Consider the following 27843-nt stretch of genomic DNA (forward strand, 5'->3'; position numbering starts at 1 on the left):
GTAGCTGAGTCTATAACAATAACAACATGTCGTACACATTTGTGTTACGTGAAAACACATACAAACACACACACACGCACACACACACACACACACACCTGTTGATTAACGGTTGAGAGGCGGGACCAAAGAACCAGAGCTCAACCCCCGCAAGCACAATTTGGTAAGCACAATTAGGAGAGTACACACAGGTACACCAGCTGTAGCGTGTCAACACACCGACAGCTACACATTTCCCAAAATATCTCTAATGTATCCTATTTATGAACTCGGAGCTTTTATGTATTGTTTTCTCACTAATAGGAAACTAATTATTGGTGTACATGTGTGGTAAGGAAGGTGTAGAGCTGACGCATTGTGTGGTGTTTCAGGTGTGTAGCAGCAGGGAGGTGTGGCAGGCAGCAGTCCGGTGTAGCCTGCAACTTGGGAACCTACTGACCAGGCATCACGCCCTCCGTCTCCACCAGAACGTTGCCTGATCTAAGCCTCGTTGCGCTGGCAAGAAACCTTTCCGTAAATCTTGCAGCTTTAAGGAGGTTGGTGAAGACTAGCGGCTGTGGAGGCAGAGCATCACAGGGAGTTCCTCTGGTCCTAGACGCTACTGGCAGGCCCCTGGAAGTCCTTCTTTGACGTCAGGGAAGTATTACGTCACCACACCCGTTCACCTTGTGGGCCCCCCTGCGACCATGAGTGCCTTTGGTGGTGTGGGAAACTGGGGCTGCTGCTGCTGCTCCTGTCCCTCCTGTCCGTGTGGCCGTCCGCCTCCGCCAAGCTCGTGTACGTCGAAGAAAATCTTCCATTACCGGTAAGACGCAACCGAAGAAATGTTTTTTGCTAGGGGGTTGGTTGAGTGATCCTTGGCGAACGACGTAGGGGACCAGAGGGACCACAGAGGACATGATGCCTCACATACAGCTTCAAGGCTAATCAAAGGGGGGTTTCATCTTCCTCAGAATCCTTTGTAAGGAGAGAGTAGATGTGTAAATAGTGCCAGAAGACGAGGGGGGAGTGGTATACACGGTAAAGATGGATGTAAGAGCACCTGGGTGTGTCTTACAAGGAATATCTGGATGTTAGAGCAGGCGTGAGGAAGATACCTGATGTGTGTGAAAGATGCCCGTTGTGTGTGTGTGTGTGTGTGTGTGTGTGTGGACGACACCGGGGGCGTGTGAATGTTGCAGAGATACACGAAAGGTGAGGCTCGTGATGGTGAGGTGTGGTGGGCCGTCATACAGGAGAGAAGCCGCACCAGTGATGTGCATGACGTCGGTGGGAGAGGATGCCACGATGGACATCATTAATAAGGAAGTTATTGGGGCAGGTGGGTGTGGTAGTGTTGAGGGCAGATGTGGCAGGTGTGTGTGGTAGTGTTGGGGAGGCTGTGGTAGTGTTGGAAGGGGGAGGGAAATTACTGGTGAGAGGTAGGCAGGATGAAGCTGTCACTCACGCTGAGGGGAAATGAGGGCAGGAGGGAATGGGTGAGAGGTGAGGGAGCAGTTTGGAGTAAGTAGCTGGGGTGTGGGGGAGAGGGGGAGTGAGTATTGTGTGAGGCACTTGTGTCACTGTCTAGGTCACTCACACCCTGCACGGGTCACTCACACCCTGCACGGGTCACTCACACCCTGCACGGGTCACTCACACCCTGCACGGGTCACTCACACCCTGCACGGGTCACTCACACCCTGCACGGGTCACTCACACCCTGCACGGGTCACTCACACCCTGCACGGGTCACTCACACCCTGCACGGGTCACTCACACCCTGCACGGGTCGCTCACAGCCTGCACGAGTCACGCACACCCTGTACGAGTCACTCACACCCTGCACGAGTCACTCACACCCTGCACGAGTCACTCACACGCTGCACGAGTCACAGTCCTGTCGTGTTGGTTGGGTCAAATACACAACCCCATCATGATAGTTTGTAAAGAACAGTGGCCAGATTGCACATTTTTGGACAGTCAGAAAGCTTTCGGGACAGTACCCGACAGAAGACTGGAACACAAAATGAAGAAAGTGTAGTGACAGGGAAGGTACAACAGTGGGTAAATGAGTACCTCTAAAAGAGAAGACTGAGAGGTATGAGTTACGATGAAAGACTAAAGGAGTTAAAACTCACATCAATTGGTGGAAAAAACTTGACATGATTTAGCATGTGAGACGAGACATGATAGTATGCAGCATGTGGGGCATAGCAACCCACGCCACAACTACCAAATTAACAGCATTACCTTGCAGCAGATTGATGACGAAAAGGACCTTGGAGTCTGAATCCATCATTCACTGAAAGTTGCACAACAAGTGGGACCGGCAGTAAAGAAAAGCCATCTAAACCCTAGGAATAATCAAGCGTATCTTTGACGTTAAGGGAAAGAAGGTAGTCGTCCAATTGTATCAATATCTGGTACGCCCCCATCTGGATTATTGCAGCCAGACATTGAGGTTACCTTGCCAACACCGGGCAACAAAAATAATTCCATAACTAAGTCAACTCCTACCAGGACAGGTTGAGGGCGTCAGGGCTAACAACACATGCAAACTAGGACATGACAAGGCTGATCTCATCGAAACGTTCAAATTACTGAACAATTTGGAGGGTGTTGATCCAGATAATTTCTTCACAAGGTCAGATGACAAACATGGAGTAACGGTATGGAGGCGATGAGTCACAATAACGTGGCTAAAAGTATGTTGATTAGACCACACACTAGAAGGTGAAGGGACGACGACGTTTCGGTCCGTCCTGGACCATTCTCAAGTCGATTGAGAATGGTCCAGGACGGACCGAAACGTCGTCGTCCCTTCACCTTCTAGTGTGTGGTCTGGTCAAGAAGGAGTAACGGGTTGAAGCTCAACAAGCCACAATGTTGGACTGAGAACAGGAGATGCTTTTTCACCCTCCAACCCGGCCTCGACTCAAGTCCATTCCATCCAGCGGTCGACCCCCACAGACGCATTCATAAATTTTTACATGCTGTTCAGTCAAAACGGGAATTTTAACAAATATAAATTAATATTATAATAGCATTTTGTGCACATGGAGGCATAGGTTAGGTGTTTAGGTTCTGTTGGCGATTATTTGTATTACGTGAGTGCAGCATTTAGTGTTGTGGTTCGAACAAAATTCGTCATTGAAGCACTTGTTCCGGAAGTGTTCAAACTAAATCAGTTGTGAGTCGTGTGTAAACTGTTTTTCATTCATAAACAGCTGGGGGTTTGGAGGGGTGCATGGAATCAGTTTTGGGTCTTTGGAGGACGGGCTGCACCCACAGTGTTATAAACGCATGAAACCACCGACCTGTCGAAACCGTAAATGCCAAAACTCTGCTGAACTTTAAAGTCCAGCTTGACTCAATCGTCAGGACAAACAGCCCGTCCTCGCATACATAGATCCAAGCTCGTTAATCCAGCCGCCAAACCCCACCCTCTTTATGAACGAAAAACGGTTTACACACGTCTCACAACTGAATGACATACGAATACTTCAGGAACAAGTGCTTCGCTCACGACCTCTGTTCGAATGACAATTCTAAAATTGCTTCACCCACGTACTTCAAATACAAATATTCGCCAACAGAACCTAAACACCTAGCCTAACCTTCGCCTAACTATACATAACAATTTTATATATATGAATTTTAATTTATATGAGAACAAACCAATTTTTGATACACAGTATGTTAAAATTAATGAATATGTCTGGGGAGGATGTCCACTGCTTTAACCAGCCTAGTGTGAGGACGGGTTGAGGATCAATGGGGGGGGGACTTATGACAAGCCGCCGGCTTCCTGTCCTCATCAAGGCCACTAGAGTGCAGCTGCCCTCGGATAAATTCAGGTAAATGATCACCACACAAGAATCAATTAAATACAAAATACCAAAGGGAATAAACAGGGCAGACAAGGACAGGCTATTTAGCAAGGAAAGTACACAAAGGGACACAAAAGGAAACTATAAGTACCCAAATGAACTACAGAGATTTTAGGGGGGGGGAGATATCAGTGGCAGGACGGAGAACAAATGAAATTAAGTGCTGTGGAGGATGGAGTTGTCAAGGGAAAGCGCCAAGCCATTACGACTATATAGCACTTGGAAGGGGTCAGGATAAGGATTTGGGATGGGACGGGGCAGGAAAGGAATGGTGCCCAACCACTTGGACGGTCGGGGATTGAACGCCGACCTGCATGAAGCGAGATCGTCGCTCTACCGTCCAGCCCAAGTGGTTGGGTGGGCAAACTGCATTCACAGTTTTAAATAGTTCACCATGTGGACTGCCACAGTCGCTGATAGGAACCCTGTTAAGCATATTGAAGTCCCCCCCCCTAGCTAGATGACCTTCCCCGGGATGCTGCCAGCAATAGTTGCCTAACTTTCGTGTTAGTAATTTCTGAGTAGAGGTACAAGGTGAAATGAAACACACTTTTTTTATTTACAAGAGTTCTTACATTCTTGTACAGCCACTAGCACGCATGGCGTTTCGGGCAAGTCCTTAATCCTAATATTCCCCGGAATACAACCCGTCAAATCATTTAACAACCTTATACCTATTTTACTTAAGGGTAAACAGCTGCTACAGTTAAGGATTGGCGCCCACTAAATCCTCCCCGGCCAGGATACGAACCCAGGACAAAGCGCTCGCTAAACGAGTGTCTTACCACTACACCATGGGGACTCTTGAGCTCTGGAATCTATATACCAGTCGATTAAGGGTTGAGAGACAGAAGGAATTTAATAGCCGTAGCTCATCCTCCCGAAATATAATTATTAAGTACCTGTATAGCGATTCTGAGCCACTGATTCTTACTTAGTTTGTCTTCTTTAGTTTGTCATGGAATGTGTCCGTCTTCTGTGGATAGAAATGATAGCGTGTGTGTAGCCGCCCCGTGGACAATGTTTGTAAACAAGTACAGTACTCCACGATCGTCGTCGCCCTAAATCAACACAACAGTACCTAAATAGATTTTCTGGGTTGACATATAATGATCAGACTAGGCTGGAACACATCAAACTAACATTACACAGTTAAATTACAGAACAGACATAAATGAACTTTGTATCCACTGCCATGCTGCAGAGACAACTGAACATCTCTCTTAAGGTCCATTATGTGCCTCTGTAATCCTTTCCACTACCGCCCACAAGATGGGTATGGGGTCCATAATAAATAAAATAATGTCTCTGTAGTACAGTCGAGTTCGTTTTCGACTCGCAATAGGAAATTCCGGGTTTGAATCCAGGGCAGGATAGAAATGGTTGGGCGCGTTTCCTATCACGTAATGCACCTATTCACTTATAAGTAAGTATGTACCCAGGAGTTAGTCAGCTTTTTATGAGGTTGCACCCTTGGGAGGATAAGTAGTTTGACCCTAGGGAGGTTCTCGATATAAGCCTAATGAGTATATATATACATATATTTACATAGGATAACTGCCCTGGACAAAAGTGAATCATTATTATTATTATAAGCAGTTAGCAGTCTCCGTGGCGTAGTGGTAAGACACTCGCCTGGCATTTCGCGAGCACTTTGTCCTGGGTTCGTATCCTGGCCGGGGAGGATTTACTGGGCGCAAATCCTTAACTGTAGCCTCTGTTTAACTCAACAGTAAAATGAGTACTTGGTTGTTAAACGATTCTTCGCGGGGGTCGTATTCCAGGGAACTTACGATTAATGACTTGCCCAAAACGCCATGCGTACTAGTGGCTGTACAAGAATGTGACAGCTCTTGTATATGTATGTGGTATGTACGTATGTATGTATGTATGTGTATGTATGTGTATGTATGTGTATGTATGTGTATGTATGTGTATGTGTATATATATATATATATATATATATATATATATATATATATATATATATATATATATATATATATATATATATATATATATATATATATATATATATATATATATATATAATAATAATAACCACTGTGTTTAACCACTGTATAATATTTTTTTCTTTTTTAAGTAAATTATTTATTATTATTATCATTATCACTATCTTTGGAAGTACTGTACTGTATAGGATACAAAAAATCTTCTGCTACTTCAAACATCATGATGCCAGAATTAATTTGAAACAAGAATATATCACCCTCTAAGTGCCTTTCAACATCAATGACGTTTAGTCAAAGCATTGGCTAAATATCTGCAGTCAAAAAAATTAGGCCACATCTAGCCTATTCACAGAACTTTATCCATCTGGACAATTATACACACAAGACCTAAACCTGGTCAGTATTGCATTATAATCCCAGTAACCCATTTGTAGGTGTAGACACTCTTAGATTGTAGATTATTAGATTGATAGTCAATCATCATTAGTAATTAACAGGGTGATAATAGGTTGTTATTATACTTATTAGATTGTAGTTAGTCAACTCTTTATTTCTTTTAACCTTTACCCCTTTCTTAAATGAGTTAGATTTATTGCATTAGGATCAAAATAGTTACAAGGAATTCCTCAAGCTAAGTACTGGTGTCCTCCATCAGCTCCATCCCTCACCTCAGTACTATACAGTATAGTAAATGTGTATATTTATGTTTTTAATTGATGTTTTGATAATTACTTCCTCCAACATTGGTTGCTATTTTAACATCTAATTTTTCAATTGTCTATATGTTTATATGACTTTTTTAATTACTATACTGTCATTTTGATAGGGTATCTCTCCATGAGTTGTGTGTTTTCTGCAGACAAATTTTCCTTAAAATAAATTCATGACCTAACCTAATGTAATCTTTTAAGGGAGAGGAAGCACCACCAGGGTCACCATGGCCGCTACCCCGCCTGTGGTCATCCTCTCCAGACCAGCTCACCATTGACCCCTCAACATTCATCATCTCATCCGACCTCACTGGATGTGACGTCATTGATGCCGCATTACACAGGTAGCCTGCTATTCAACTTCTTTTTTCTGTGAAATTGTTCAGTAATCAAGTCCATATATCTTTGTTGTGTTTTATGTGTTCAGTATTTGTTCGAGATCTAATATGTAACAAAGTATTCCTCTGAATTTGTTTTGAATCTCGTAATTGTCAAGATTAGCACATAGATCACTGGGACATTAATATCATAGTCATACATTCATTCTTTGGCCAAGGCAGTGTGGTTTACTTTTTGCTAAGTTAAGTTACATTACTTCTACACTTGCCATTATTTCTTGCCTATGTTAGAAAATAAATTGAAATGCTGGAGTCAAACTCAATGGGTTTCAAGTACAATATAAGAATTTGTTCACGGTGGCTTGCTAAGATAAAGGTGTTATGATGAACATTTGGGCTGTTCTTTTTGTTGCCATCCATTAGGCAACACTAATGCCCACTACTCTTCATTTGTTTCCCCTCTGCCTCATTTCCTGGTATGTTTTAAACATTTTGTTACTTGATTCCCTCATGTTAGGTATCAGAACTTGCATTTAAATATTTAAATATGAACCTGTTTTATCTTCTACATTAAAACTTAGGAGCTACTCTAAAATGTGTAACTTCCACACAATTATCAGAAAATGGTGATCGCTTTCCAAGATTAATATGATCACCATAGTTTTTACACTATGATGTTAAATCAGTACAGTATCTTTTGAACCTGAAGAAAACACCCAACTAGTTGTTGATTTATGTATGGTTATATGATCTTGTCTTCCTTTTCAACAGGTATCAGAATCTGGTGCTGATAGATCCTGATGCAACAGCTGATCCTGGGTTGACTCTATTGGCCTTCCTCAATGTGTCAGTCATATCTGGTTGTGACCACACGCCTCACCTCAACCTCCACCCTGACTATGAGTCCTGTCAGTACTGCCAGTCTTAAATGATTTTCTATTCTTTTCTAAGCTATTCCACTCGGTTGCTCCCATTGCCAAGATTCTACTGGCACATAGGATAGCATCATGTATAGTTAGGACAGGTCGATATAATGCACCAACACAGCATGAATCTTTTCAACCATTTCTTCCGGTCATACTGGTACAAGGAAGGCACTGGAGAATACAAAATCTAGCTTTGGCATCACATAGACCACCAGGCAGTGTTTTTGTCAATTGCTAGTTGGCCTGTCTGGCTGCTACCTCAGACTGCCACCAGGTGGCAGTACTGTCTGCACTTAATAATCTGCATCATTTGTGGCCCACTTCTATTAGAGTTGGCCAACTTTTTTATCAGGAATGTCGAAAAATTAACAAATTCAACTTGCACCCAATAGGTAGCCCCAATTTCTTTTAGAGTTGAAAAGTCAAGCACACAAACTCGAATTTGAGTTTGGTCAGGCTTCTTGGTCAGTACAGTACTGTACTGTATAACCTTTTATCTCAAATTCCTATTCAGGTTATAATGTCAAAAAAGTAAAAGAAACTGGATTATGAATTCATTTCGATTAATCAGAGAGTTGGGTTACTGGAGTATGAATGATCAAGCTCTTACATTTGATGGGAGCCAGTAAGTTGGTAAGTGGAACCCACATGTAAAGTGGGTTACCCATGACTTGGCTTTCACAGGTGTTGTCTTGGAGCTTGTCCTGTTTTGGTCTTTTGTTCCCCTCATGGCTCTCCTTAGCATTAGGTTGTCTTTTTGGCCTGTCATGACTGGAAAGGGCACAGGCTTTGTTTCTAGCCATCACCATACAGGGTAAGGGCACTGGTCTCCAAAAGTTGTTCTCATATTAACATTCTGGAATTGGTGACAGTGCAACTTATACAGAGCTATCACACACCCCATGAGGCTTGGCTCTGTCTGCATTCAGTGTGTGCACTGGTGGTATAATGTCTCGACTGGGGAAGAATGATCCTTATCTCTACCATTGTGGTGTGGGAATCTAACGATGGCCTCTATTTTAGTTTATCAGTTTCTATTTGGCACAGCAGTCCACATTTATTGGATATCTAATGTCCTTCTCCCTGAATCTTTGTACCATGATGTCTTGTACTAGACTAATGTTTCTTTTTCTTGGCTGCTAGATAGGGATGTGAAGTTCAGTTATCCACAAGGGTTTTACTGCGCCTTATGCTTGCATCATACCTGTAGGGATTGCTTGAAATGTACCATGCTGCACTAGTACGAATGTCGACCTTCCCTGACTGCATAATGTTGTCCAAGAATCTAACAGGAATTGGCCTGAAGGAGAAACCAAGTGTCTTGCTCACAAAGCACTTTATGTTTATATGTACTTTCTCAGCTTCCACAATTGGCCAGGACAGCTCTGTGCTTATTTTCACTAAACATGTCATCATCTCATGTCTTCAAGAAACTTGGCCATTATAATACATAGAATGACATCTTTAGCTTTAATATATATCTCATTATTGGTTATATCTAGAATCAAAGATACTTGCGCTCATTTTAACCAGGTAGACAATTACAGGAAGAGAAGAATACCGGTAATTCTCTTCATAGAGTAATAGTACATAGAATGCACAATATACAGGACAGGCTGCTATATACAAAAGAGATAAGAGGTCACCTACTCCTTATTTAGCAAGTGACCTATGAAGATTCTTAAATTTGTTTTAAGCAGCAATAAAATGGGTATACTGTAAGTACAATAGAAAAGTGATGTTTGGTCTTTGTGAATGCAGTACAACAAAATCACAATAGGCTAAAATACAATTAAATAGTGCAGAAAATCTGTGAATATAATAAAATAATTTTTTCTGACGCGTCTCCTCTGCATCTTGCCGAGCTACCCACCTGGAATCTTCCAAACCCAGCTATGTATCACACCAGACTATTAATGAGTCATGAACACCTACTGGAGACCAGGACTAGAATGTAGCCCACTCAATAGTGGCATAAGGGAGTGGGATGGCATTTGGGACTGCCATCTGGTGGAAAAAGAAACTAACTAGCCGTTGGATCTATACAATGTGTGGACATAACTTGAATCTCGATTGCAAGTGCTGCCAAGCATTTGCTAGATTTAGTATAGTCTACCGTTTGGGTTTCTTTCAGTTATGTGGTGATTTTGTATTCCCCATACACCCCTGTGCCTTAATTATGGAAGGCCAGATTCTTGTCCTGGTGTCCATTAGGCTCTAGTGTTTTATTAGCTGGTATGGCACCTGGGTTTGGAGGACTCCAGTTGTGTAGCTTGAGAAGATACAAAGGGAAGTCTGCCCAGAAACATAAAATCTCAAAATAAACAATTCCAGTTTTGCTTACATCTTTAGGGAATCACTTGGTATTTAATTTGGTCGTCCGTAGGTTATCTGCATTATTGAGTAACATTAGTTTTTATGATTTTTGTTGCATTTATGATAACCAGTGGGAGTGAAAGGGAACAATGTGGGCAGCCTGAATCATATGGGCAAGAATGTTACAAAGTTGACATTCAAAAGTACAGGATATCAGTTAAAATTGTGAGAACTTGAGCAACTGGAGGTATGTGAGTGTTTAGGGCAACAGCTTGAGTAACTAGAAGGTTGCAGGTGTTAAGGTTAAAAATACGAAAAATGAGGTTAAAAGCTATGAATAATGAGGATGTTTTTATTTTAGGTAAATTGTACAACCATGCAGTACTGATTTAGTTGGGTTATTGGTTAAGGTCGGGTAGGTCGGTAGACTGACCCTTTTTCTCCTGCCACAGACACACTGGACATAGAGCTGACTGAAGTAGCAGAAACCAGTGAATCACATTTACAGGGATCTGCCCGCTTGGTGGCGCGCACTGTGTGGGGTGTCCTTAGGGGCTTGGAGACCTTCTCACAGCTAGTCCATATTGTTGAACCCGAAGACCATGTGAGTATGTGGGTAATGTTAATCCAAAGTACAATCTTTGTATAAAGCATAGACTACAGCGCTTTAGGAATTTTAATGTTGTATACCAACCTGTCCTTTTGTAAACACATCATATTTTGACATAAAAATCCTCAACGTCAAAATATGATGTACTGTGAATCACAACAGCTCACAAAATTGACAGGCGGTCCTGTTTTCTATTTGTGGGTCCTGGTTAAGTTACGTTCAGCCAATTTAATACATCATTTTTGTAGTGTTGTGACAACTCAAGAGGACAGGCTGGGTATTGCAATCTGTACCTTCAATCCTTTTAATTCTTTTTTTTTCATTTGCCTTAGTTCCTCTACATGCCATACCTCAGAATCATGTTTTCTGGGGAGAGCCTCATCGGCTCACCGGAGCTATCCAGGCTGAATGGATATGTTTAACTTTCTGGCATCAGTCAATGCATGGAGTTCTTGCCTACCGGGGACCATGAGCCAGAACCTGGCCCCCTCCAGAGAGGCACGTGGAGCAATGGCCTATAGAGACCACCCTGTGGTTGGGAGCATTCTATGTCTGCCATCGACCGGGATAAGCACCCAGAAAGGTAGGCACCCCAAAACAAACCCCTATTCTGGTAAAACTATTGCTACCAAAAGCCGAACAAGTGGACAGAACTCCCCAAACAAAATTAAGCAAACGAGCATAACGTCATCATATTGCCGCGCCGCTGTCTGTGCAAAACCCCCCTCCCTCAAGAGAGGGAAGGGGAGTCCCAGACCTGTCCTCCGGTGATCCCACTTCCAGTTCTTGGCTGATGGGAGTCTGATGCGGTCGTGCCTCTGGCTCCAGTGTTTGTTTCAGTTCTGTGCCTTGTGGTGTGGGCTGTTTCTTTCAGGTGGTGCATGAGCCAGGAGTCTGCCCTGTAAGTACTGCCCTTGGGGCATGGGGCCACCTTCCACAAGTCACCTCGGGATCTGCCTCTGCTGTGCAGTTTACTGCTCAGTACTTGGCCGCCCTTGGAGTCAGCTGGGGTTTTTCTTGCCCTTGTCTCTGGGTAAGGGGTAGTTTTAGTCACTGGCAGGGGCGTGGGATACTGCACAGCTAGTTTTCACCTGTAACAGCGGCCGACTCTGTTCTGCCTAGGTACGTTGCCCTCTTGCAGGGTTTTTCTTTTGTTTTTGTTTTCTGCCTGGTGGGGGGGGGGGGGGGGTTCTGCCTTGATCCTCTTTGCTGTACTAGGAGTGTATATATTATCTATATTTTCTACTTTTGGTGGTACTCCTCACTTGGCCCCCGTGAGTGAACACATCCCGGGAGTTTAGCTTTAGAAGTTTGTTTGGTAGACTTGGGCGCCGGTTCGCAGTACCCTGCCTGGGCTTCCCTTAGCGTGTTACCAAGGCTAAGGGCTCTGGGAAACCCCACAGGGCTACGTGGTCTGATGGAGTCCCGAGGGTTCCCCTTGCATCTTGCGAGTTTGAAGGTTGCTCTGTTCCTTTGTCTCAGGGTAACACTCACCGGTTGTGCCTCCGCTATGCTGCCTGTTGGGTCTGTGAGTCTTTTGACGCAGAGTTGTGCTACGTGTGTTGTCTGTACATACTCCAGTTCACCCAAGCCACTGATAATGATATGCGGGTGCAGGCAGGTAAGGAAGGCGTTGCATGCTAGATTTAGGTTGCTGCAACATGCTCGGTTGGTTGTGGCCCCGGATGCCCAGAGACTGCCCCGTTTTGCTTATAGGGACCTGGACTTGAGGGTGGGAGTCGCTTCGGCTCAGGTTCCGTCCGCCTCTCCTAGTTCTTTCCCCTCTGTTGTTTATCCGGTTCACTGCCCCCCACCCCCCAGGGGGGTGGGCAGTGAACCGGATGAACAACAAAACTCAGGTGGGTTTTCCACTTGTTTCTGGTTCCGAAACGGGACTGCATGGACCTCCGGTTCATTCTGGACTTGTCCCGTCTGAACCCCTGGGTTTATTGCCCCCTCCTTCAGGATGACTACTCTGTCCCAGGTCCATATTCTGTTGGAGCCGGGCGCTTGGATGGTGTTCCTGGACCTCAAGGATGCGTATTGGCACATCCCAGTTCATCCGAGGTTCAGGGACTGGCTCGGTTTTGCTGTGGGGCATAAAGTCACTGCTTTCTTTGTCTTCCCTTCGGGTTGAATCTGCGCCTCGCGTTTTCACACGCCTTACTCGGGTCGTGGTGGCCCATCTTCATCTGTTAGGTGTTCGGGTTCTGGCCTACATTGATGACTGGCTGGAATGGACTCCCAGCCAGTCTGCGTGTCTGCTCGCCAGGGATTTGGTGCTTTCCCAGCTCTCCGGGTTCGAGTTCTTGGTGAACTGGAGGAAATCCCATCTGGTTCCCTCTCAGGTTCGGTCTTGGCTGGAGTCTGGTTTGCCATGATGGTCCATTCTGCTGGGTCAGGTGTGGCTTCGCCGGCTGTTCTGGTTCCTTCGGGGATGGCCCTTCCGCCTCTCTCGCGATCGTTGGGTTCGGCCTCTGGAGGCTTTACGTCAGTTGCTGCGTCGCCGGCTTCCTCCTTCGGGTTTTTCAGGCTTCAATGCCTTGGCGCCTACCCGAGCCCTTGTTCAATGTGTTCACAGACGCATCATCTCTTGGCTAGGGCTTTGTGACCAGTGCTCACCAGGCCGGCCAGGGGCGGTGGGATCCGTTCTTCCGTCGGGCTCACAGCACGGTCAGGTAGTTCGGTGTGGAAGTCGCTCCGGAGGGTTCGAGTCGCTCTCAGATCGACAATCCGGCTCCATTTGGACTGCTCCCCGGTGGTTCAGTGTCTGAACCGAGGGGGTTCTATGTGGTCCTTGGCTCTTTGGGGCTGGTCGCTTCGGGTGACTCGTCTGCTGAGTTCTCGGGGTTTGGCTCTCCTGATGGTTCACATCCGGGGAGTGTCCAACGTCCTGGCAGACAGCCAGTCTCATTTCCTTCCCCTTTCCATGGAATGGATGGTCAACGCCGACTCTTTCAGTTGGCTGTGCCAGACGTTTGGGACTCCGGACGTGGATCTCTTCGCGTCGGCGTGGTCGAGGCATCTCCCAGTTTCCGTGGCGCCCTTCCTTGACTGCGAGGCTGTCGGGGTTGATGCCTTTCGGCTGGACTGGGCGAGGTGGGGTTACCTGTACCTCTTTCCCCCGGTTCAGCTGTTGCTCCAGGTCCTAGCTCGCTTGGAGACTGACCAGGGAAGAGTTGTCCTTCTGGCTCCTTGGTGGCTGGCCCAGCCTTGGTTTCAGCCGCTGCTTGCTCGGTGTCTGAACCCGAGGGTCTTCCCACGACTCTGCCTCTTTCAGCAGATCAGTCCAGCCTGGTACGAGGCTGGTTTAGTCTTCTCCTTGAGTCTTCACGTCTGATGTTTTTAACTCGAGTTTATCATCACTTGTATGGTGTGCAGGTGACTTCGTTGTTGGTCTTTCACCTGTGTGCTTCGTCTCGGCGACAGTATGAAGTTTCCTGGCGGTCCTTCTGGTTCTTCCTATCACTGCGTAGGTATTCTTCGGTCTCTGATAGGGTTGTTCTGTCCTTCCCCTCTTGGTTGTTTCAGGACCGTCATCTTATGCCTAATAATGTCGCCTCATATCGTGCGGCGCTGGCGGAGCCGCTTCAGCTTGCTTTCGGTGTTGATGTTACTTCTGCCCCGTTCCACAAGGTGTCTCAGATGTTGTTTCACCTCCAGCCTGCTCATGTGCCTCCTGAGCCGCCCTAGTCTTTGGACCTTGTGCTCTCATTTCTTTCTTCTCCTCAGTTTGTTGTGTCCCCTTCCATTCGGGATTGTTTTTCTAAGGCTCTTTTTCCTGTTGGCATTGGCCTCTGAGGGTCGGGTCAGGGAGCTTCATGCTCTCCTCCGGCGCAGAGGTTTCTACTTTCTCGGTCCTGGTGGTCGTTTTGTTTGATTGCAGCCATCTCCTTCTTTTCTGGTGAAGAATGAAACGGCTGCGTTTCGGAGGGGGCCTTGGGTTGTTGATGCTTGGTTGATGAGGCCAGGGGTGCATCATGTGTTGTGTCCGGTTGCGGCTCTCCTCCATTACAGTATTTGCTCGCCACAGCTTTGGTGGCCGAGGATGTGCTTTGGGTTGACCAGGTTTCCCTTCTTCCCTTTTCCCGAGCTCAGGTCTCTCAGGTTGTCTGCAGGGTTATTAAGCCTAGCCAGCTTGCGGTTTATCCCCGTGCCCACGACATGCGTAAGTTTGCGGGTTTGGGTGCCGTCTTTGGCAACATGTCTTGGGTTGACATTTGGGTGCGGGGTTTATGGAGGTTGAACAGGGTCCTGGCAGCTCGCTACCTGGTAAATGTTCCTGGGCCAGGTAGGGCCTGCATTGCATTTGGTCGGCAATTGCAGCCAATTGTCTCGACTTCACGTTGAGGAGTGACGACAGACCACCTCCCGGGTAAGTCCCTCTTTTTCTTATCTGTGGGGTAGTTAGCTCCAGGGAGCTGACGGCGCTCCTGCCAGAAAATCAGCATTGAATGTAATGAAATGCCATTTTCTGGGTGAGTCTGGGAGGCTCCCCGGCATCCCTCCTTCCCTCTGGTCGGTAGTGTTTTTCGCATTTTTTTGACATCCAGCTTAAGAACTGAAGGTTGGGTTGTTGGAGGATGGGTCTGGGGCTCTCCCTTTCCCCTCCCGGGGAGGGGGGGATTGCGCAGACAGCGGCACGGCAACATGATGACATCATGCTTGTTTGCTAATTTTCGTTTAGGGAATTCTGTCCACTTGTTCGGCTTTAGGTAGCAATAGTTTTACCAGAATAGGGGTTTGTTTTGGGTCGTCTACTTTTCTGGGTGCCTATCCCGGTCGATGGCAGACATAAAATGCTCCCAACCACAGGGGTTTTCTATAGGCCGTTGCTCCTCGTGCCTCTCTAGAGGGGGCCAGGTTCTGGCTCGTGGTCCCCGGTAGGCAAGAACTCCATGCATTGACTGATGCCAGAAAGTTAAACATATCCATTCAGCCTGGATAGCTCTGGGGAGCCTCCAGGACTCGCCCAGAAAATGGCGTTTCATTACATTCAACGTTGGTTTTATATAAGATTTAAGATACAATTATAAATAATGAATTGAGCTTGTAAAATCCCACTTTATGGCTGGAGTTAGATAAGGATATGGCCAAGAGGTCATCACTGCTTCACTGTATGCTAATTGAAATGCATCGGAGAAACTAAACCTAATTTATAAAGTTAACATAAGCAGCCATTCACCAAAATGTTGGCAAAGTGAACCTTTGTTGTTCAAACCTGCATTAAAGATTGCTCAGGTTTATATAACATAAGCAGGTGATATTTCACTTTTGACAAGTTGTTTCTAATTGTTAGAAAATTATACCCAAGCAAAAACTATATACTATACACATTGTATGGTCCCCATTCCCCCCCTTGTGATGGCATGTAATTACCTAAGTGTAGTTAAAGGATGAGCGTTATACTTGTGGTGTCCTGTCTTCAGTGATACCATCAAGGCCAGCAGAAGCAGCACTGCAATTCTTCCTGGCCTGAAAAATTTCCTGTGTGAAAATTGTGAAATTTTCCCATGATGTTTCCACGTCTTCATATCTTTTAATTCCCTCTCACAGATAATTTGCAATTCCTCTCATATATCTCGTATATCTTAAGTGTCTTTTCATTCCATGTAGTATCAGCTCAATATTAGCTACATTTTTGCAAATTTATGTACAGTAATTTCCTCATGCTTCCAGTACCGAGTGAATGCAACACATGTGGAGGATGTGCCAAGATTTCCCCACCGTGGGCTTCTCCTTGATACTGCCAGGCATTTTCTTCCCAAAGGCACCCTTCTTCAGGTATGTCCTAACTCTTATAGACAATTCCTAGGGCATTAGCATGCTCAGGTATGGTAAAATGTATCAGGTAGTTTGTAGCTCGGGAACTGTCTCGCATATTTTAACAGATAAAAGTTATCTTTGTATTATAAAGTAGAGCACTTGTTCTTGTTATATAAGGCTTTGATATGTTAGGGATTCCAGTAGATGTAACATGGTCATTACTGCTAGAAATAACCCCCTCCCCCCTTCCCATGCTCCTGTCGAGACCACTGGAGAGATAGTGGCCTTCAGGTAAATTCAGGTAAAATAGTCTCTTTGTATACTGGTACTGTATTTTGATGTGTATTTTTCATGTTGTATTTTCATATATTGTCCATTCAAAATTATTTGTAATTTAGTACAGTACATGATATCAGCATTAATTTGTATTTATGTAATTCTTAGATATTAGATTTATAATCATTTATATCTATTTGGCTAAAGTTTAGAATTCTTATTAGTGTAGGTTTACTCAGTGGGATAAAAGCTTTATTTAGAATTAAATAACAATTACTGAGAATGTGTACTTTGTTACAGGTTCTGGATTCCATGGCATGGAACAAACTCAATGTTCTCCACTGGCACATTGTTGATGACCAGAGTTTTCCCTACGAGTCTAGGATCTTCCCCAACCTCACCCTCCATGTGAGTCCGTGGTATCACGCACCTACTTCTGACAGTTATTTTTTCTCGGGTAGTTCCTCCTTCAGGAGATTTGGTTTGTCCTACTTCACCTACATTGTAAATCTTTCAACCTCACACAATTGAAGAGCTCTGCAATGCCCTTTTTCCCAGTGTGATTCTATTTCCCACAAACTCTTCTACCACAAGACGGCATTCATTAAGCAGTCTGACTAGAATGCAGTTCCAAAAAGCCATTGTACATTAGCTTCATTACTAATTACTCAGAGCTCACATTCAGAGTGTTATCATCTTCCAATACAATATAGTGTTCTGAAAGCATTATGTTCAGTCAAGTTTCATATATGTTTACCATAGATTTTGCTGTGTCGTAAAAAAATTGCTATCAAAAGCCGTTAGGCAAAAGTTGATAAATTGTAAGATTGAGATGAGCATTTTGAATAGTAATTACCGGTGCGGGAGTTCGCAGCGGTGGTTTGCTCTTCGGAGGGTTCGGGTCACTGCGGATTGACGATCCGGCTCCATTCGGACTACTCCCCTGTGGTTCATTGCCTGAACTGGGGGGGAGGGGGGGATTCGATGCGGTCCTTGGCTCTTTGGCACTGGTTGCTTCGGGTGACTTGTCTGCTGAGTTCTCGGGGTTTAGCTCTCCTGGCTGTTTACGTGAGGGGTGTGTCCAACGTCTTGGCCGACGGCCTGTCGCATTTCGTTTCCCATTCCACAGAATGGACGATTGACGCCGACTCCTTCATTGGCTTTGCCAGACATTCGGTCCCCAAGGTGGACCTCTTCGTGTCAGTGTGGTCGCAACGCCTTTCCCCAATTGCGGGGCCGTCGGGGTCGATGCCTTTCGGCAGGACTGGTCAAGGTGGGGGTTCCTGTACCTCTTTCCCCTGGTTCAGCTGTTGCTCCAGGTCATGACTCGCTTGGAGACTTATCAGGGGAGAGTAATCCTCTTTGCCCCTTGGTAGCCAGCCCAGCGGTGGTTTCAGGCGCTGCTTGCCTGATGTCCAAACCTGGAGGTTTTCCCGTGGCTCCGCCTCTTCTAGCAGATCGGACTGGAATGTTACGTGACTGGTTCAATCGTCTCCTCAAGTCTTCACGTATGGTGTTTTTGACTCAAGTTTATCATTATCTCTATGGTGATCAGGTGGCTTCCTTATTAGTGTCCCACCTGCGGGCTTCGTTTCGGCGGCAGTATGAAGTTTCCTGTTGGTTCTTCCAGTTCTTTTTGCATCTTCGTCGTTGTGCTTCGCTTTCTGTTAGGGTGGTGTTGTCCTTTTTCTCTTGGTTGTTCCAGGACCGTCATCTTATGCCTAACACTGTCGCCTCGTATCGTGCAGTGCTGGCGAAGCTTACTTCTGCCCTGTTTCGCAAGCTGTCTCGTGCATTGTTTCACCTCCGGCCTGCTCATGCTCCACCTGTGCCGTCCTGGTCTTTGGACAGAGTGCTCTCTTTTCATTCTTCTCCTCGGTTTCTTGTGGCCCCTTCGGTTCAGGATTGTTTCTTGAAGGCTCTCTTTCCTGTTAGCATTAGCCTCTTGGGGTCGGGTCGGTGAGCTTCATGTTCTCCTCCGGTGCAGGGGTTTCGTCCGCAGGGTTATTAAGGCTAGCCAGCCTGCGGTCTATCCCCGTGCCCATGACGTTTGCAAGTTCGCTGCTCTTGCAGCCGTTTTTGGCAACCTGTCCTGGGCTGACATTCAGGCACAGGGATTTTGGTGGTCGAAAAGGGTCCTGGTTGCTCGTTATCTCGTGAACGTTCCTGGGCCTTGTCGGGCTTGTGTCGCGTTAGGTCAGTGGTTGCAGCCAGTTGTCTTGACTTCGAGTTGAGGAGTGAGCAGCGACTGCCTCCCGGGTAAGTTCCTCTAATTTTTCCTCTATGGGTAGTTAGCTCTGGGGAGCCATAAGGGCTCTCCCCAGAAAACCAGTGTTGAATGTAATGAAATGTCATTTTCTGGGTGAGACCCAGAGGCTCCCCGGCATCCCTCTCTCCCTCCGGTTGGCTTTTTTTTCGTGTGTTTTGACATCCAGCCTCAGAACTGAAGGGTGGATAGCCGGCGCGGGGGTCTGGGGCTTCCTCTTCCCCCCCTCCCGGGGAGAGGGGGAGCTGCGCAGACAGCGGCGCAGCGACGTGTGACGTCATGCTCGGTTGCTCGTTAATTTTAGGGGAGTTCTATCCACTTGTTTAGCTTTAGCTTTTGGTAGCAAAATTTTCACCAGAATAGGGGTTTGTTTTGGGATGCTTACCTTTCTGGGTGCCTGACCTGGTCGATGGCAGACATAGAATGCTTCCAACCACACACAGGGGTACCTATAGGCCGTTGCTCCCCATGCCTCTCTGAGGGAGCCAGGTTCTGGCTCGTGGTCCCCGGTAGGCCCACAGAACTCCATAAACATGACCGATGCCAAAGTCCGACATTAGCATATCAGCCTGGATAAGCTCCGGGGAGCCTCCGGGGTCTCACCCAGAAAATGGCATTTCATTACATTCAATGCTTTTTTTTTTTTATCATTCACATTCATCATTATTTTTGTTTTTCTTGCTTTACAATCCTATATGTTCTTGGGTCTTTAAATGCCTAATACTGTACACCTATATTTTTTGTATTTTCATATTTTGTTCTGTTTTAATCCCAATTTAACTCATTTCGCTGAAATTGGTAGGGTGCGTACACACCAAGACATGTGTACACTCAGCGAGATGTGATGGACATTGTAGAGTACGCGAGATATCGAGGCATCAGGGTCATCCCAGAGTTTGACACCCCAGGGCATACCCAGGGCTTCGGCAAAGCCTTCCCACGTTAGTACACTGACTTAAATTTATTGTTAATTTCATACTTATTGTTTTTATTTCTTCTGAGTTTTTTAAGCCATTAGAACACTTTCATTTCTAAATAATGACAGGTAACAAATGTTTGCAAACAAAATTTAGTAATGGTAAAGCTAGACAAAATACTTTATTATTTCAGACTGAACACACACATGCTGGAATTGCAGCTGAATTTGAATTGTATTTACCTGTTGGGTACAGTCTAGCATCTGCGCTGTAATAGGAAGCCAGTGTAGGTGTAATAGTACTTTCACTTAGTTAATCTCTTCACTGGTGAAAGACTGTTCATATAGTATCAAGAATTATATTAGATTAAAAGATTCAACCTGGCAAGTTACCCTACAGCTCTCACATAATATAATTTTCATGCTTTATAAACACAGTATCAATAAATTCTGAACCAGCAAATGCAACATTATATTAAAGAAATGAGAGAAATATGAGAGATATGTTGCCCGAAACGCTATGCGTATTAGGGGCTTTAGGTATTGTATGTACTAGCTCTATCTATAAATCCAACATTGTTTGTAACTCATCATCTATGTATGTATTTTTACCTCAATAAAAATTTGAATTTTTTTATGAATTTTGAAAGATAATTAGGACTGATAAGATGCTTTTATCCCCCAGATCTGTTAACACCATGTTATGGTGATGGCCAGACACCTGGTACCCCCAAGTTTCCCTACCACGCTGCCTACGAGAACCTAGACCCTACCAACCCTCAGGTGAGTGCAAGTTTTCTTACCACACTGCCTACGAGAACCTTGACCCTACCAACCCCTCGGGTGAATGCAAGTTTCCCTATCATGCTGCTTACGAGAACCTGAATTTGTCCAAATTCAGTAATGTAGCACCAAATTCTACTATCTAATTGTTCATTAAATCAATATATGTACAATGGTCCACATCGTTTCTGTAAGTACTATTTAAACAGGAGGATGGTTTGTAGTGGATTTGATGGTGCCACTTGGTGGCAGCTGGTGGGGTGACCAAGCAGCCCAGTTGGTAGTCAGTGCTTATTTAACGAGCACTTGTAATAAACAAGAGTTTTAAAGTGGAATGCATTCTTATGGGTTTACATCTAATGATCATTTATGGGGTGAATTTATTAACCTTATCAGGTGAATTTATTAACCTTATCAGGTGAATTTATTAACCTTATCAGGTGAATTTATTAACCTTATCAGGTGACTCCATAAGCTCATTATAATCCTGAAGCTACATGATATTTGAAAATTTCACGTAGCTCCAAGATTAATGGCGAGATTCAGCCAGTTAAGTGTGTTTCTAGCGCACGTAGCCATGTTGTTATGTTATTTGTTTCATGTATAAATAATAACGTTGTATAATAATTCATATTGTGAGTAGGTATTTAGATTCAATAAAATTGTAACTTTGGTAGGAGTAACAAGAGGGCAAACCAGTTATAAAATATGTTGAGTCCCACGAATGTCCGTGGTATATGTCACCCAGCCTTATTGCACACACTGTATGGTCGTACTTGAGGGAGCTGCCGTTTAATACAACTCATAAGGAAGTTTACACAAACTCTCTCTTATTATTTTTCATGGTCTACATATTGATATTGATGTATGAAGTGTCATAAATTAGTTATTATTATTACTGTATATTTGTTTCCCCTTGCATTTTTGTTAACTTTATATGCTTTCATTGTGCACAGGTGTATGATTTCCTCAAGGCCTTCATGGTGGACTTGAAACACACCTTTGTTGATGGTTACATCCACTTAGGACTTGACGAGGTGAGCCACCCGCCTTCTAAAACCTTCCATCAACAACTGTTGATGTACAGTATACTGTATTCCTTTACATATCATCAGTTATTGTAAAATATTAGTTTTATCGTCATATCAATGTATCTCAGTATTTATTACAAGCACGTACAGGAGTATGAAAAGGGGCATATATAATAAATAAATATTCAGGTAAAAGTACATACATACAAGATGAGTTACAAACATAATGTTGGATTTCTAGATAGAGCTGTACATACTATGCCTAAAGCAACTAATATGCACAGCATTTTGGGTTTGTCAGATGATATGAACCAGGAGAGCATGAAACAGCTGAAAGTCAGTTTGAACGAGAGTAAAGTTATGATGGAGGGAGAATGGAAGCTCTGTGTATGAAAATAGTGGGCAGAAAAAAGAACTACAAGTGGCTAATCAGTTACAACACCTGGGACATATGCCAGACAAAAGGGAAATTTGTGCAAGTAAAGCTGAAAATAAAATTAATACAATGAAACCTTTGGTTAGGTAGAAGATAATATGAAGATATGTGACAGAGGGGCTTGCATGAAGACAAGGAAATCCCAACCCTAAAGCAATATACACGTATGAGGTGTTTGTGTGGCATAAACATTCAAAATCAAGAATTACATCATTAGAAATGATAGATTAATTGATACAATTAAGAATGAAATTGTCTTGGGAAAGGAATGTAGTGCAGTACAATAGTTAGTAAATTGTAAAGTTGAAGAGAATATTCTTAGTTTGGCCATGCTGACTGAATGGTTGGTAATAGACTGGTGAATGTATTAGTGAATTTGATATCAGGAGGAGACAAAACCCAAGAAAACTGGTAGGTATGGTAATAAGCATGAGATAAAATTGTATTACGTGTGGACTGCGCGCAAGAATTGTTATGAACAGGACTAGGTGGCAGAAGTTTGTTGACATGTATGCTGTCTTGTACAAGCAAGGAGCACTGTACATCATGTCTTATGATGCACTCCACAACACCAGTGGAGTGCTGCTGTGGTCGTGTTAATCCTTCAATGTGAGGTGCATAAACTGTATTCAATACTAAAATACAAGATATTCTTATCAGCAGCTATCATTAATTATTTAAATTTTTATCAAGGTATTTTTCAGCGTTTTCAGCTTTTTTTCGCAAATTTGCCTGTAGTGTTATTAAATATTATATTTTGTTAATCTCTGATTCTTTTTCAGTTAGAGGGTCAGTCAGTCAATTTGTTGAATAGATCACAACTTACAGATTGATGCACAGAAACACCAAGCAGGTAGTCAATATTACTGAAGAATATTTAGTACTTAAAGGCAAAAATATTATCTTCAATAAAGTTACTCTCCATTTGGTGTTTATCATCAGATCTTTGTTTGAAGCAACTTTATGCATGCGAATAATCCGTGGACATGTAACTAAAACTCAGAATTTTACAACTAATTCTCTGGGCAATGCAGGCCATTGTAACAATTTGGAAGGAATAAGCAGTAAAGAAGTACAGTATATAGAAGATTTAAATCAAATCATGATGAGCGAGGCCACAGGGTGGGTTAAGGTTTTATAATAATTTACATTTGTAGATGATGAAAGACGAATGGATTGCAAAGGACAGTTTAAATAGGCATAGATATAAGGAGCTTGTGTGATGGGAAGACGCCGAAGCACCTTGTAAGGGAACAACACAGAATCACGTGAAGGAATAGCTCCTGAAGGGACAATCATGAGAACTGGAACTTGTCCCATGAGAATGAGACAAGTTAACAGTAAGATGAGTTTTAATGAGTAAAGTAGGACAGTTTTGAAGGCTTTTCTTTCATAGCCACATCCCTGATGAGTGTCCCCAGCCTGTAAGGAGTGAGTTAAGAGATATGGAGTACAAGTTAGCATGTTTTCTAGTATTATTATTATTATAGTTCTCAGAATAGTTTTGTATTTTGTTTCGCTGTGATGTTAAAGGCATTGTACAGTTTAATATTGTCCCACAGGTCTTCCTGCCCTGCTGGTCAAGCTCCCCAGTTGTACAAGCCTTCATGACTCGTAACAATTATACGGAGGTCCGGCAGGTAGAGAAACACTACGTTGAGAAGGTCCTTGAACTAGCTGACCTGACACCCATCAACTATGTCACTTGGCAAGATCCAGCTGAGCGGGGCATACAAGTATGACGCTAGAATTATAGTTGCCATCTTGTTTGTATATTGAGATCATTTTGTCACCTATATTTATTTCTTAATTTATTTAAATAATAAAATTATATGTTAGTCTTTTAACCTTCCTTTGTGTGTTTTATAATGGTTTATAAATTTTATGCTTGAAATTATTTGACTCAAAAATGTTATTTATGATATCAACTTGTTAAATCAAGTTAAAACTTGCTACAGATGTTTTAGTTCCCTGTTCATTTCCTCAGATGGCCAACACAAGTGTAGTTCAGGTGTGGAAGGATGTATCTCTCTCACCATCTAAGATGCGAGGATGGCGCGACTATGTGCATGACCTGACAGCGGCAGGTCATCAGGTCATTCTCTCCTCCTGCTGGTACATCAATTTCATCACCTACGGCCAGGACTGGAAAAACTTCTACAACTGTGACCCCACTGATTTCGAAGGTTAGACCATGAACTGGGAAATTTGCATTGATTGTATGTTACCTCTAAATATATAAAATGGGAAGTCCAGGGATGAGCGTTCAAGTCCCATTTCATTGCCTAGCAAAATCTATTTGTATCATGTGTTTTAAATACTGGAAGGGGGAGAAACTTTTTTTTTTTTTTTTTAGAAAAGCTCAAACATTATCATTTGCAAGTAATGCATAAAGTACATTTATGCATAATGCATAAATGTACTTCACTCATAACCACTTGCTCATCAGTAACTAAATTATGATGAAACACAACATTTATTAACCAGTTACAAAATGTTCCCAGTTATTGGCTGGTCATTCCCAGGCTTGACTCTCTGCTCAAGCACAAGCTCCATCTCTTCAGAATATAATTCAAGATATGAAAATAGTACACTTGGTGCATTAAAACATTAAACCAATTAGGTAATGTCTTCTCACAGACATAATAACATAGGATAAAACCCCACACTTGTGTATTTGTGAAATTTATGTAAGGAATTTACACCAAGTCTTTTGTACTCTCCTGAGTGCTTTGTCAAGGTCTGAGTGTGTGATTGTGTGTGCTTAGGATGCTTACATCTCATCGTTTATGGCTCCCTGAAGCTAACTATCTACAGAGAACAAAAACAGAATCTACTAGAAAGAAGCACTATGGCAGCAGGCATTATGATGAAGAGGAGAACCCAGGCTGGGAGACACGGTCCAAAGCAACACATGACCAACTGGGAACAGGAACATAGACTAACTACTGAGCTACTGAAACCCTGGCAGAACACCAAAGTCCTCAAGCCTAAAATCAGCACAGGAAATGAGCCAATATGCTAATATCATTATCCAGAAGGCTAAACAGAACTTTTTCAACTGATTTGACCTTTTAGTATGGAGCATTCTCAACAAGATAGCTTCAGGGAGCCACTGACGCTCCTCCAGGAAGAAGTGTTTCATCACATTCAACACTGGGTTTTGGCCTTTCTCTTCTGCTTCTACCCCCCAAAATTTACTTGAGATTCTCTTTTCATTAGTCTATTATCTATTCATTAAACTTGACCAACTGTTATTTATGGGACCTTGGTAGGATTATACCCCCTGATTTAGTGTCAGTTTTGTCACTGTAAGAAGGAATTTGGGAAGACGTGGCCTCCATCCCCCCCACCCCCCTCACAATATTATTGCATCGAATGTGAGGCCAATTGTTTCACATGGTAGTGGACTTACTAGATCCCTATGCCAATATAAGTTATAAAAATATATTTCATAAAAAAAGAACATTCAAAAGTTGTGTGTGTTATGCAAACATGCAGGGGGGTAACAACTAAAAGCAAATAAATTCAATGATATTAAGCAGGAAGTAATGACAAGTACTGTAGTTTAAATGTCAAGTAAGCAAGTGTGTAACTTCTTTTTGTCTTACCCTCAGGCACAGCTGAACAGAAGTCCCTCGTACTGGGTGGGGAAGGCAGCCATGTGGGGGGAATATGTAGATGCAACCAACCTTATGCCTCGCCTTTGGCCACGGGCTTCGGCAGCAGCAGAGCGCTTGTGGTCTCTCCCGCTCAAAGAAGCACCCTCTGTTGATACCGCTGCATACAGACTTGACCAGCATCGCTGTAGGATGCTCAGGTAGGAGTCGGTGGTTCAAGCTCTCTAGAGTTCCATAGGAATTTTGATATTGTTGGTGATTATTAGGAGCTTCAGATAGAAAATGTGTACCTGTATATCAAAAGCCAGTTTTCATCATGAATATTCTTGGAATGTAACTATTTATAATTTTCTTTTGAAAACTTGATGTAATGATTACTTGAGTTAACCTGTGACCATCATCTCTAGAGGTGTAAATGGGAAGAAGAAATTGGTGGCTTTTCAAAGGTTCCTCCATTATTACTGAAAACCCTTTTTATTTAGAATTTATGGATTTGGCAGGTAGGTGACTCCATGGGTTTATTACCTTATGGGTGAAAGAGTTTCTCCTGATAGTAGATGGAGGAGTGAACATAGTCCCTTCACTCAGTCAGGCAGGACTAACCTCATTTATCTATAATGACAAGCAGGGGCAAAACCAAAGAGACAGTGATACATTCCCTGTATCATACAGAACACTATAGATTTAATTACCATCTACTGAATTAGGGTAGTATTATGTGATTTGAAGCTTAAATGTAAATTTATTATGTTTTCTTTATTCATTTATATTAAAATAGCAGATTCAGGAATCTTTTTAGAAGCTTTGATGGTGAAGTCATGTGGTTTTCATTGCAATCAAGTGCAATATGCCACAGAATCAAATCTCATTGGACAAAGCGTGAGAGCCAATCAGAGAGAAGCCTGCACTTCACCCAGGGATACAGGATTGGCTCTCGTGTATACAAAATTAAATTCTAGTGCCAATTGTCTTAACTAAGAAAAAATATTTGTAATCAAAATGGATTTGATTAATCTAACATGAAATTTGTACAAGAAAATTAGACACTATAGTACTGTAAATACTGAATACAGTACAGTATTTACATAGCTACCATATAGAAAATTGTATAGATCATTATACTGTATTGAATAGCAAAAAGTATTTAATACAGCTGTATATATATGTCTACTCTCAAATGGTATATTTGCAATACTGTACTTTGTATTATATTTCAGACGAGGTGTTCCTGCACAGCCCATCTTAAATGGGTACTGTGGTGAGTGGGAAGTGCCTCAAGATGTGGTGATGTCCACTCCTCCTCCCACCACAACTACCACTACCACCACCACCACAACTACTCCACCTCCCACCACCACAACACCCTCTACTACATCTACAACTACCACATCTACAACTACCACATCTACCACCACCTCCCCCACACCAACTAGAGCCACTGCTCCCACCTCTCCCAGGAGCAGGCCAGCAGCATACAGATAATCAAGGTGTTCCTGAGGGGTCTCAGCAGCAATCTGCAAGTTGCGCCCACTACACAAATGACCCCAACAGCAACACTTGCACATGTTACCGTTAATGAAGCAGGTGAAGCTGTCTCAAGAGTCGAAGCTGCCGGTGCGTTATGAAAGTAAACTTTTACTGACTTCTTGTCATGTGCATTTTTTCTGTAAAATTGTTGTTGCTTCTGGTTTCAAAGAATTTGTTAAAGTGTGATTGGTTTAAATAAAGCTTCAAACAGCAGTACTTTCTAAAAAATTTAACGGAATTAGCCTTCAAACAGCACTACTTTCTAAATGTTCAGTACTGCTGCCATTTGTTAAATTGTGTGTTTTATATTTCTCTAATGTGCAACTTTATTTTACATTAAGATGTATGGGGCAGCTTTGTCATTTGCACATAAACCCTGTATATTTAACAACCATTTGTTTAATCTCTAGATGCATTAAGTTATTTTGTGTTAATAGAACATAAACCTGTAAATTGTGGAGGGCTAAAATCTATTAA

General features: G+C 43.3%; 1 protein-coding gene across 1 annotated transcript; it reads left to right on the forward strand.

Moving 5' to 3' along the window:
• The first annotated feature begins 598 nt into the window (after window positions 1-598).
• On the forward strand, window positions 599-27462 carry LOC123763186 (beta-hexosaminidase subunit beta). Its single transcript, XM_045750200.2, is given in 14 exon segments — window positions 599-805; window positions 6757-6899; window positions 7665-7801; window positions 10588-10739; window positions 16425-16529; window positions 17088-17195; window positions 19856-19994; window positions 20655-20752; window positions 21709-21789; window positions 23782-23955; window positions 24207-24405; window positions 25837-25877; window positions 25879-26039; window positions 27057-27462. Coding segments are annotated over 9 exon segments (1254 nt in total). The 5' UTR covers window positions 599-805; window positions 6757-6899; window positions 7665-7801; window positions 10588-10739; window positions 16425-16529; window positions 17088-17099; the 3' UTR covers window positions 27322-27462.
• The last annotated feature ends 381 nt before the right edge of the window (window positions 27463-27843 follow it).

Source organism: Procambarus clarkii, chromosome 49 (assembly GCF_040958095.1).
Source record: "Procambarus clarkii isolate CNS0578487 chromosome 49, FALCON_Pclarkii_2.0, whole genome shotgun sequence".
Lineage (NCBI taxonomy): Eukaryota > Metazoa > Arthropoda > Malacostraca > Decapoda > Cambaridae > Procambarus > Procambarus clarkii.